The 13,019-nt window shown below is 45.0% G+C and overlaps 1 protein-coding gene across 1 annotated transcript in view; it reads right to left on the bottom strand.

The window, feature by feature from the left end:
• Window positions 1–1,501: 1,501 nt before the first annotated feature.
• The window catches only part of HSPB1 (heat shock protein family B (small) member 1), a 32,767-nt gene continuing 21,249 nt past the window's right edge, over window positions 1,502–13,019 (bottom strand). The window contains exon 3 of the mRNA XM_078679650.1: window positions 1,502–1,787. Coding sequence (XP_078535776.1) covers window positions 1,598–1,787 — 190 coding nt within the window. The 3' untranslated portion in view covers window positions 1,502–1,597. The remainder of the gene's footprint in view (window positions 1,788–13,019) is intronic.

Below are 13,019 nucleotides of genomic sequence, written 5' to 3'. Positions count from 1 at the left end.
TCACATTACCCAAATGAAATACCATAACGTAAAATAAAGTATTTCTATCCGATTAGCTTAGCCTGCATTTATTTTTCGTTTGAGATTTCTGCATTATTTTTTATGCAATAAACTGAAAGTAAAAAGCTGAACACTTGAAGAATATTCTTTTTAGCCACGTTTGACCCTGCCACCATGTTGCTAAACGGAACAAAGTATTCTGTAACTGTCTTGTTTTTCCACTTTCAGTTACCTGACTATAAAATAATAGAGAAATCTGAAACGAAAAATAAATGCAAGTTAAGCTGATCAGATGGAAATACATTATTTTACATTATGCGATTCCCCATGCATGGTTTTAACCACTTCAAGGACTGCATGTAAATGAAGACAGACTGGAGACATGCCAAGGTGCCCTGCCAGACCATCTTCGTTTATAAGTACTTATTGAGCCCCTTGGAAATGCAGCCATGCCCCACCACTTCCAGGGGGGTGCGCCCCACAATTAGAAAATCTCTGCCCTACCTGTTTGGGGCTGTAGCTCAAGTGTAGGGACTTCTGATTCCTTTCTGTCGGCCTGATTTTCATGTTAGAACATTTGGGCTGTAGCTTAAATATAATTTTCCTTAATAAAATAAAATCTATGATTGCCCTGAGTTATTTACTTTGTAACCTGCAACGTAAATAATGTAAAATGATAATTAAAAAAACCAGAAAGATACAGAAGTATATATGCCTTTTATAGTTAGAGTAAAGACAGAAACTGCAGATGTACCTGCTAGGGCCACTACTCAAAAACGGTGGTAGATATAGACTTCTGGTTTCTTTTGGTGTCGTATTTCAATGTTACGTCATTTAAGGGGCGGGGTAAAAAGATCAACATCAAAATATCAATGTGCAAAATATAGACTTGCAACAACATCGACTCTAGAATATCAACTACCCCTATATCTTCACAGCATGTAAACATAAGTGCAGATTTACTATCATTGACTTTATTATACTATTTATTATAATTGAAATGTATGTTGCCAAAGTAAATAGATGTGGAGTTAAGAATAGTAAATTGATACTTACCTTGTTGACAAAATAGTAGTAATTTGCTGTTAACTTAACTGTACGTTATGATTTTAAAGCTAAGACTTTAAATCTGATTTTCCTTCAAGCAACAGGACAGCAGCACGTGTCATCGGTTAGCATTTCAACCTCCCAAATAGCAGATCACCTAACCCCATCTCCAGTGTCCTATATCGACGAGCTGCGGTTTACATTATTTATAGATGTAATGCCTAGAAGCACAACCCCTGAGTCATACCCCACAATCATTCTATGATACTACTCAAACCAACAGCTGTGAATGGTGACTAATAAATAGCCCTGACATGTAGTTTTGGACATTTCCTTTAGTGACCAGCTATCCTAAAAAACTCTCAACCCTGTTAAGGTGGAATAATTTTTAAATACAATATAAAAATCAACCACATAATGGTAATCTTAAATTTGAGAAATCATAAAATCACGCAAATTTTTTCTCCACTTTATTTTAGAAAGATTGCGTACACACAGGCAAAAAAACATTACTACGAGACATTACTACAACAGCAAGCGGGCCTTGGTGCTACTTCTTGGCGGCCTCCTCTGGTTTCTTGGCCTCTGATGTCGGGATCTTGGCGTGGCTCTCAAAGGTGACAGGGATGGTGACCTCCGCGGACTCCACGGCGGGCTTCGGCAGCGGGGCCTCCACCGTGAGGGTTCCGTCTGGTGAGAGGGAAGATACCACCCCTGTGGCATCGACACCAGGGGGCAAGCTGTGAGAAAGAAAAGGGAGAGTGGAGGTGAGTAGGCGGTTCAAGTGTAGAAACCACTTGCCTCGTGGGGACACATCCCAGACTTTAGACAACAAAGTTCGGACTTATGGAGGACCTACACCCAGGGACGGATTGGCACAGCGGGCAGTCGGGCATTGGCCGAAGGGCCGGTGTTTCAGTGCCGTCTGTGAGTCGTTTTTTTTTTCTTTCTCAGCCCACAGAGGGCACAGGACGTAAAGTAGCCTCGCTGGGGGGGCCGTGTGATATGACCCTTGGGCGAGGATCAGCGGTGGCCTCTCCTTGACCCCTTGCCTTGCCAAGCAATCACCCTGAAAGGGTCTGGGGAGCGGCTGATTGTGCGTGAACATCAGCCTCCCTGGGGGCCTGGTGTTGCCAAGGCCATTGAGCCATTCTCACCTCTGCCCCCCTGTAGCCCACACAGCCAAGAAACAGTGTTCTATTTGTTACATTGGTGGCGCCTGGTACGACAATGTTTCTTGGTGCCCGAACACCCATTACCTCCTTTTGCACAGATTTTCTTACTAATAGGCATTGATTGTTACGAGTGCTTAGTGTGGAAAAACAAAAACTCAAGGTTTCAAATTTAACACAGTGGTTGGGGTTGTATATGCTAATAAGAGTGTACCACTACCTAAATAAACAGTTTTTAGCAACCTTAGAAAGATTGAGAAAAAAAATACTTTCTAAACTCATGCCTGACAGTTTGCTTGTAGCTGTTTGATTCTGCTTCATAACTCACTGTGTTATTTTTGAAAGATTGCAAATTATAAACTGCAAGCACCAAAAAACATCTGTGTCAAGACCCACTGATCTTTCTACAAATAAATACAAGCATTTGCAGAAGGCACACTAAACCTCTAAGTTACAATGAATGAAAAGTACATTAATCCTCAGAGGTATCTTGCCATTATCAATATGCTCTGAAAACTGCTGGGGGCACAAAAATATTTGCAGCATGTGCTTTAACACTGAAAGATATCTTAAAATGCAGCATCATTGTGACCCACTTAATTAAAGTCAGCAAATATATTGCATAAGAAAGTGTTCTTTCTCAACTTCCATCCTACTAATGTTGATAAAACGAGGTTTGCTGGTTAATAAGTGGCCCTATTTCAAAATCAATGACACACAGCTTTTGAGTTTCTTTTCTAAATCTGTTTATTATTGTGTTACCGTGCAGCAGAGGGTGGGCGGGTTACTTTGTACCGGGGCATGCGTGGTCTCGAAGTAAGTTGTTGCTGATGCAAGATTCAGTGGTGCTACAACGCTTATCTGGTCCAGAGGTATGGGTTGCAGTTTAGGGAGGGTCCGGAATGATGGGAAATGGGACTTAGTATTTTACATGAGAGAAGCACCGGCTCAAAAGCTGAAAAGGATCCGGACAAACTATAATCGCATCAAGGAATCTCTTTGAAAATGTTGAGAAATCGCCCATGAAGTCTGTGATTTTTTTTCTTCAAACAACAACTGGTAAAATTGCAACCTTGCATGCAGCTCTTCCTCCCTGCTCTGTGGGCGCTACCTTTCTGCTGCACCTGAATGATACACCAGCTTCATAGCCCTCTGACCTGAATATAAATTGTGTTTTGGAAGTATAGCCATTGTTTACCAATAGAAGTGCATTCCTTTTGTCAAGAAATGAAGACTTAAAGCTGAGAAAGCCCTGTGCGGTGTGCACCGTCAGAGCATGAGCAGCATTGTTTGTCTTTTATTGCAGCAGCGAACCTCAGGCCCCTTGTAGTGCTGGCCCAACATGCTGTGTGCTCAGGGGGCTCCCGCTCACGGGCTGGCATCAGTAGCTGATAGGGAAATGGGTGTCAAGGCTTGGTGGTGGGGGGGTCATTCAGGCCACAACCACCCCTGCACACCGGGGGACAGAGGCGCTTGATAACAGGAAAAGGGGTGATCATGAGAGCGTAGTTCCTGGCTCCTCCATCAAACTGCTGACCCACCGAGGGCGGGAGTAAAGCAGTACTCAATGTCACATCTAGTTCTCCTGCGCCCAGAAATGAAGTGATTTGCTAGCAGATCCTTTCCTCTGTAGCAAGAAGGAACAGGTAGGAACCATTTTTATGGATTTATTTTACCAATTTCTTGCACAATTAAACTGGTTCATTTGTGTGCCAGTCAACCTTCTAGCTCTATTTTAAAGGCCTCATCCAAAATGCAGACAAGGAACTTATTTCTCCGTATGCCAGAAATATTAGTAACCTTTGGTTAGTTTTTGGCTGTAGTCTGGAGGTCATTCTGACTAGACTCTGTTTTAGATACTAGGCCATTCTGGCAACATGTGTGTGTTAATTTCAGCATATGTTTAAAACTGTGTAATGTGTGTCAGATCCCCGACGATCAATAATCACTCTGGACCCGATGTGGTATGTGAACAGATTCTTCTTTATTACACTTGCTTCTCAGTCTGCCATCACACATCTGTCCTCGTCCTCATCCTGCAGCCTAATGCCCCTTTCCTGTCCACCCACAGGAAGTGGTGTCCGGTAACCTGGTCACCGCCCTGTGACCCACAGGGTCCTAATGTCCGGCATCTCTGCCCTGGTCATCACATCTCCCCCTTTGTTACAACAAATGCTTTTCCCCATGTACAAATCCTTATCCACACTGCAACTGCCTGTGCTGCAGTTCGGGAGAGAGATATAGATATAGAAGGAGAAAGAGAGATAGCGAGAGAGAGAGAGAGAGAGAGAGAGAGGGAGAGAGAGAGAGAGAGAGAGAGAGAGAGAGATAGATAGAGATAGAGAGAGAGAGAGAGAGAGAGAGAGATAGAGAGACTCTCTACATTTCTTCTAATAGTCTCTTTGTCTTTTTGCACTCTCTTCTTGGTCTTTGTTCTCCGCTCTGCTCTGGTCCTCCACCTTCTTCTTTGTGTGTTGTCACTTCTCCGTTTGTTCCTTGTTCTCTTTCTTCCACTTCCGCCGTTGTTATTGCTCTTTCTTCTTTTTCCATTTTTAGCTCCTTGAAATGCGAACTGTTTCTTGTTACAGTCCGATTGTCTGACGCTGCGGTCACCATTGACCCTTTTACTCCAGTTATTACCAGCGGCTCTTTTGAAAAAGGGCTGTCTGATTTTCTGTGCTGGGTTTGTTTCACTATTACTATGTCCCCTTCTTTTAGTTGGTGTTCCGCTGCATGTCTCTTTTTGTCAGCGTATTCTTTCATTTTCTTTTTTTCTTTGCTGTCTCTTTTTGCGATTTCTTGTCTGTTGGTGTCTGCTGTTACTTCTCTCTGTGGTAGCCTCGTCTTGCTTGTTCTTCCTAGCACCAGTTCTGCTGGGCATTTGCCCGTGGTGCTGTGGGGGGTGTTTCTATAGTCTCGTAGCACCTGACACAGCGCTTGTCCAATGGAGATCTGTGTCACTTTTGCTCTTTGGATGGCCCTTTTGATGGTCCCCATGAATCTTTCTGCCATTCCGTTGGCTTGGGGCCACAGTGGTGTTATTTTCCTGTGTTTGATCCCCAGGTATTCCATGAACCTGCGGAATTCTTCTCCTGAAAATGGAGGGCCATTGTCTGTTTTCAGTGTTTGTGGTGAGCCCCAGGCAGCAAATATGTCATCCAGCACTGGTAAGGTGGCATTTGCTGACGTCGATGCCACTTCCCTTACTACCGGGAATCTTGAAAACTCGTCAATGACTACCAGCAGGTATCTTCCAGTCTCTAGTGGCCCATAGAAATCTGCCGCTAATTCAGTCCATACTGCCAATGGTAATTCCGACATCCTCAGCGGTGCAGGCTTGCTGGATGGTCCCGTTATTTGACAGGTGTAGCACTGTGCCACTTCTTCTTCTACCATGCTGTCTAGTCCTGGGAACCACACTCTTTCTCTCAGCATCTTCTTTGTCGCTACTATTCCTCTGTGTGACTCGTGTGCTATTTTGACTGTTCTTTTTCTTAGGCGAAGTGGTATTACAACTCTTGAACCTCTCATCAGAACTCCGTTCTCTGTCTCCGACAATTCTTCGCCTATCTTTTTGAACGCCAATAGTTCTTCTTTATCAACTCCTTCTTCTGTGATGGTGTTGTTATTAATATGTCTCCATCTTTGTAGCCTCACTATTGTTCCTATTGTCTTCATTGTCGGATCTCTTTTTGTCTCCAGTTCCAGTTCTTCACTTGTTATTGACGCTGGGGTGCTTTGTTTCACTATGAAGTTGAGGTATTCTTCTGCCATTGTGGTGCTATTGCTCCGGTGCGGGAGCGGGTGTCGCGACATATAGTCTGCTGGATTTTGATCTTTGCCTGGCTTGTGTATTATCTTAAAGTTGTAGTCCATCAACCTTATTCCCCACCTTTCTATTCTCGGCGGTATTTTCGCTTTTGGGTTGCCATAGATGGTCACTAGCGCTTGGTGGTCTGTCACTATTGTGAACGGTTTTCCATATATGAACATGTGGTAGTGCTCACATGCCCATACCACTGCCAGGCTCTCTTTCTCTGGTTGAGAGTAGGCTCTCTCAACATCTGACAAGCTTTTGCTTCCGTATGCTACTACTTGTCGAGGTGACTCTTTTCCTGGTTTGTGTTGTGCTAGTATTGCACCCAAACCTACTGGGCTGGCGTCCACTGTTAGTTCCGTGCATAAGTTCGGGTCAAAATATGCTAAGTGGTCAACTGCTGTCACTGACGCTCTTATCTCTTCAAACGCTTTTGTGCACTCTGTGGTCCATTCAAATGGCTGCCCTTGTTTTGTCAGTTCTCTCAAGGGTGCGCTCACCGTTGCAAAGTCCTTTATGTACCTCGCGCAGTAGCTGGCAAGGCCAAGGAACGAGCGCACGTCAGCAACATCTTTAGGTTCCCTCGCTTTTTCGAGCGTGTCAATTTTACTCTTGTCAGGTCTCATTCCTTTTTGTGAAAATATGTGTCCAAAAAACACCAGTTCTTCTCTCCCCAGCTCGCATTTCTTCTCGTTTACTGTCAGGCCCACCTCTACCAGCCGTGAACATACTGCCCTCAGTGCCGTGTCATGCTCCCCGTCCGACTTCCCAAAAACCAGGATGTCGTCGCTGTAATTTAGACTGTTCGTTATCGGTCTTATTATCTGCCTGATTGTTTCTTGGAATATTTCTGCTGCTGAGGATATTCCGAAACTCAGTCTTTTGTACCAAAACAGTCCAAGGTGCGTTGAGAAGGTCGTTATGTATCGTGATTGCTCATCTAGTTCCAGTTGGTGATATCCCTTGCACAGGTCTAGTTTTGAAAATTTTCTCATCCCTGTCAGGCAGCTTATCATGTCATCCAGATGTGGCCCTGGGTGCCTTTCTCTCTCGATGGCTGTATTCGGTATTCTCATGTCCACACAGATCCTTATCTGTGTAGTGTCTTTCTTTGGTACAGCCACTATTGGGGACACCCATGGCGTTGGTCCTTCCGCCGGCTCGATGATGTCTTGGGCCAGTAGCACCTTTATTTCCTCCTCTACTTGGGGTTGTAAATGTATTGGCACCCTTCGGTGATGCTGTGCAACTGGCCTGACAGCCTCGTTTATGTGTAGTGTTATTTGCTTTCCTTTAAGTTTCCCTAGGCCGTCTGTTAGCTTCGGGAACTCCTGTAGTATGCTCTCTTTTTCCGACATGTGATACATCATTTTCAGTAGTCCCATTATTTTTGCTGTTACGTTGCTTAGTAGGCATGGTGCTGGAATGTCTCCTCGTAACACGTGTATTTCTTCTACGACGGTTTTGCCGTTGTGTGTCATGGTGTCCGTGAACTTTCCCATGTTTGTTACAGGATGTTGTGCGCCCCATGTGAATACTCTTACACTTGATGGTTGTAGCGGCGGCTTCTTCTTCATCTTGTCATATTCAGAGGCACACATGATGTTGCACGTAGCTCCGCTGTCTAGTACAAACTTTGTTTGGTGTGGCCCTACATCAATGGTTACCCAATCTGTCTTCTTTATTGACTTCCTGTCTATTAGCCTGATATGTTCTTCTCCATGCCCTTCATCCGTGGTCATGAGATATAGGCGTTCTACTTTGCTTGTTATCTCTTCCTCCTCTTCTTCTGATCCCCCCGACGAGCTCCTCTCCGTCGCGTCCATGTGTCTTACATGTTTTGTTGTTGATTGTCTTGGTTTTCCTGGTCTGCCACGGTCACTTTTGAATTGGCCACCTTGGCACATGGTGGCAAAGTGGTTGCTTCTGTTACATTTTCTGCATGTTTGACCAAATGCTGGGCATGGTCCTCGGTGGGGAAATTCCAGGCCGCATCTATAGCATTGGGAACTTTGTTTCTTCGGCGCCTGTTCCTTGTGTCCTCCTTTCCAGTTCCCTTTTTTGCCTGTGTCTGTAATTCGATGTATCTGTTCGCCCTTTCGATCCATCTGTTTCGCTTGTACAGTCGCTCTTGCTTCTGCCCTCGCTAGGTCAAGTATTTTCTCCAAGGTGATCGGTTCTTTCAGTAATCGTGTGCGAAATTCCGTGTCTCTGCAGCCTTCTATCATTTTGAGACGAAGTGCCTGTTCATTGTCATACTTTTCAAATTCGCAATATGCTACCAGTTTTCTTAGCCTCGTTGCGAAATCATCCATTGACTCTTCTGGCTGCTGGTATGCCATGTGGAACGAATATCTCTCGAAATCAACATTTCTTTGCGGGTCAAACTTAGCCGTTAGACACTTTTTCAACTTGTCATAGGTTTCTAATTCACTTTGTGGGAGTGTTATGAGGAGGTCTTCCACCTCATCCCCCACTAAGTTTAGCAGTAGATCCAGCTTCTTCTCAGTTACAACATCAGTCGCCTTCAGGTATCGTTCAAATTTTGTGATCCACTTTTCCCACCGGATGCCCACCTGTGGTTCCGATACAACGAAAGGCACTGGTCTGCGGAATAGTGCACTCTGACTCTGCGATTTCGTGTCTGGCATTTTTACTCTTTTGACACTTATTTATTTTTTGATATCTCGTATGTTCCTTCCTTATTGTTCTTCTTTGTGGGGTGATACTTTGTCCCCCTTGTTATTGTTTCCTTTTCTTATTGCTTTCTATTCCAGACAGTCTTTCTTTCTTTTTTTTTCACTTTATTTCTGTTTGATCCCTTTGTTATTGCCTTTGTCGTCTGTTCCACTTTATTTCTGTTTGTCCCCTTTGTTATTGCCTTTGTCTGCGTTTATTCCTTCTTTTCTTTGTATTCGGCGCCTCTCCTTCTGTTTTTCGATTTTGCCTGCCTTTAAAATGGCCGCCCAAACTTTCCTGCTTTCTTATTGGCTCTCGCGCCTGACTTTAAGATGGCCGCCGAGACTCTCGCGAGACTTCTAGGCCAATCCGGGCACCGCCTGACTTCAAAATGGCCGCCGCCCTGAGTCTTCGTTTGATTGGCTCCTGCGCCTGGCCCCAATATGGCCGCCGAGACTCTCGCGCTGGCTCTGGGCTCCTTTAAACTTCGCGCGCTCTTCGCGCTAGCGCTTAGCGCTTACCAGTTTTCTTGCTCGTTTCTTTTGCGGCGGTTGGGGTGGGCTCCCACGTCGCCGCTGAATGCTGGACGGCGCTTCACTCTTCCCTCTTCTTCTTGGCTGCAACGCGATCCAGGGTTGGCTCCTGGCTTTAAAATCGCGACTTCTGTGTTTCTGCACGCAGGGACTCGATCCGCCTCGTCGCCAGTTGTCAGATCCCCGACGATCAATAATCACTCTGGACCCGATGTGGTATGTGAACAGATTCTTCTTTATTACACTTGCTTCTCAGTCTGCCATCACACATCTGTCCTCGTCCTCATCCTGCAGCCTAATGCCCCTTTCCTGTCCACCCACAGGAAGTGGTGTCCGGTAACCTGGTCACCGCCCTGTGACCCACAGGGTCCTAATGTCCGGCATCTCTGCCCTGGTCATCACAATGTGCTTCCTCTAAAGATAACTGTTTGAGCCTCATTCCAAGCAAGGCCAAGCTCGAGGCCTAAGCAAAATTTACAAACTTGACACTTCTTTCTCTGTGCAGCAGGATTGCCTTTTCTAGCATGTTGAGGTTATATGTCCTTTTTTTGCTGATTTTCTCTGTTTTTCATGGTTATTGCCATCCTTAGAAGAGCTTTTCTGCAAGATATTTGCCTCAGGTCTGTTTAAGGGCTTAGGCCCTGTTATGCCCAAACACATGGCTTTATTCTGCCTGCAAGAGGAGGGCCATTTGGTATTGCACAACTTTTTCTGGTTGGTTGTCTTTTGTTATCATGCATATGGCCCACAGAACGTGCTTCAGTTTTGGTGCTACAGCATGCGTCTTACACATGGAGGTGCATGTGAAGAATTGTGAGGGATTGTTACACAGAGGGAATATTTAAACCAGTATAACTAGTTGTCTATAGGTCACTTGAACCATGATTCTGAGAACAGAGGGTGTTTATTACTTCTTCTGAGTTCTGTGTGGCGTTTGATATATATTCTCTTGGAACAGTGAAGAAGGTTCACTTTGCAGGTTACATGTGTTTTGCTATGACTATAAAGTATTACCTAGATCTCTTATACTCATTATCTACCTACCTCTTCCTCTTTCTATAGCTATGTACCTTTTCTTCTGGCTACCCGATCATCCTGTCTTTACCTTATGTCTCTCTCCATCACACCTCTCACTACCTGAATTCTAGTTCTACTTCACCTCTCTCATTATACTGTCTCTTTATCTCTCTGTTCACCTCCTCTTTCCCCCCAGCACTCCAGTTGGTACCAACCAGCAGAACTGGGGATCACTGTCTAACTAGAGTAGTGCACACAAAGACAGAAGGGCGGTAGGGCAAGGTGGCAAAAGGTACTTATGTTCAGGGAAAAGTGCAAAATCTGTGAGGGAGCTAGATTTCATTTCTTTTGAGTGTTTTGCTAAATGTTTTTTTGGTTGGTATGCAAAATGTATTTCTTTACTGTTTGTCATTAGAGGTTCTATTTCAAAGGCAGAAGTTCCAAGATGCTCTTCCTCTTACTTTTGTTATTACATGTTCTGTTCCCAGAGATTCCAGTCTTACCCTTTCCCCTTGGCTTTGTACTAGATTTCTGTTATATGTGATGATCGGAGTCAAGGACATAGCTGGTTGGAAAAGAGTATCTAACTACATTGTGCAGGATGTTAAGACTGCAAGTAAGTATTCAGATTTCAGAACTGCAGTGCTCCTAGTCTGTACCAATGTTACCGGCTCTATAAGCTTTAAATGCTTCATTAACCAAACATTTCTCTACAAATTAGACCTCTGAAAATAACCAAATAGTGTTTCATGAAAGTGAACGCCCCGCGAATGTGGGCCTCTTATTTTTGGCAGTGCTCGGGCCAAATTGTGATCCCAATCTGACCCTGCCTTTACCTCTCTGAGAACCAGAGGGGAGGGAGGGGTGGTCAGGAGATTGGTGGTTGGGAACCTGGATTATATACTATGTAGTTGCTAGACTGTTTCTGATGCGAATACTATGCTGTACACATTATAGAGCCCACCTCCATATCTCCATAATGTCTGTTCTATTGGTTACTGATGTGTCTGAGATAACATCAATAAAAAATGTATTTTAAAAAAAAGAGTAGCGTCAACTCAACAGACTGTACTGTCTGATTCTGATTTTGGAATAGTTCAAGGGCAGACATGTCTCTGAAGCCCAGGTATGGCTGGAGCTGAGAAGGCCTGAGAGGCAAAAACTACAAAGCAGCATTGCTGACTCTTCACTAGGCCTCTCCGCAGGTCAGCAGCCAACCTTTGTGACTATTGGCCTTTCCTTTTGTAGAGCTCTGCTGCGTGATGTGGCTGAACCTCTGCATACAGACTCCATACTTCAGATCAGGGAAGATGGAGCAGAAGTGGGAGACAGGAGAGGAGGGGGGAGGGGCAAACACAGTGAGAAAGGATGGAACAAGGAGAGCAGGAGAAAGGAAAACGTTGTTTGTTAAGGAGATAGGGGGTCGATTTGAGGTATGGGGAGAGGCAGAGACTGAGGAAGTGGTAATGTGGGACCTTAAAACTGTGCAATACTCTATAAACTTCAAATACTAACATGTAAGCACTAAGCCTATGATGAAAGCAGTATATTACACTGCTCTACAAACTAACTGGTTTATCTATAGTGGAGCAGTGGTGGGCTGGACAGAGAGCATGTCCTGGCTTACAAAGTGGGCACGCTGGCCTCATATCCTAACATATTGTCATACACATGCTTTGAAAATATGCTTTACAATTCAATATGTAGCCCCTGTGAAAGAGTGGGTCAATTGTTTCTCCAACTTGTTGACTGAACGTAGGCTGAGATTGGCCCTGTTGAAGCCTGGCCAAAGTCTAAAGCAGTGAGTTGACACACTTTTGAGGAAGGGACATTCTGTTCAATAGACAGCTCTGGCCCTGTGTATCTGCACAACTGAGAAGCAGGTAGTTGCTGTCCAAAGCCAGCCAGGGCACTGGGGCCTAATGCAATGTGTCTGTCTGTACAGCTCTGAAGAAGGGGCCTTTATGAATATGCTGCGCATTGCCAGAGCCCAATGCAGTGTATCAGCAGATCTTGGTAACAGATAATTTCTCGATTACGTCACCCCAAGCACCAAAGCTCAATTCAGTGAGCCTGCGTGCATCAGTGCCAGGTGGCATCTCTTACTAACATCACATCTTGAGTGACAAAGTCTAATTCACTGAGACTCTGCTCCTTGAAGCCAGGACGTTTCTCTCACTAACATAGCATCCGGCGCACCAGAGCTCAGTGCAGTGAGTCTGCATTCCTCAAACCTCGGAAGCTTCTCTCGCTAGCATACCATCCCTTGCACCAGAGCTCAATGCAGTGAGTCTGCATTCCTCAAACCTCGGGAGCTTCTCTCGCTAGCATACCATCCCTTGCACCAGAGCTCAATGCAGTGAGTCTGCATTCCTCAAACCTTGGAAGCTTCTCCCGCTAGTATACCATCCCTTGCACCAGAGCTCAGTGCAGTGAGTCTGAATTAATCAAAGCTAGGGAGCTTCCCTTGCACCAAATTCCAATGCAGTGAATCTGCATTCCTCAAACCTTGGAAGCTTCTCTCGCTAGCATACCATCCCTTGCACCAGAGCTCAATGCAGTGAGTCTGCATTCCTCAAACCTCGGGAGCTTCTCTCGCTAGCATACCATCTCTTGCACCAGAGCTCAACGCAGTGAGTCTGCATTCCTCAAACCTCGGGAGCTTCTCTCGCTAGCATACCTTCCCTTGCACCAGAGCTCAATGCAGTGAGTCTGAATTAATCAAAGCTAGGGAGCTTCCCTTGCACCAAATCC

Source organism: Lissotriton helveticus, chromosome 3_1, assembly GCF_964261635.1.
Source record: "Lissotriton helveticus chromosome 3_1, aLisHel1.1, whole genome shotgun sequence".
Lineage (NCBI taxonomy): Eukaryota > Metazoa > Chordata > Amphibia > Caudata > Salamandridae > Lissotriton > Lissotriton helveticus.
Note: the sequence above shows the minus strand (reverse complement) of the source record. Positions and strands in the feature narration are given on the sequence as shown.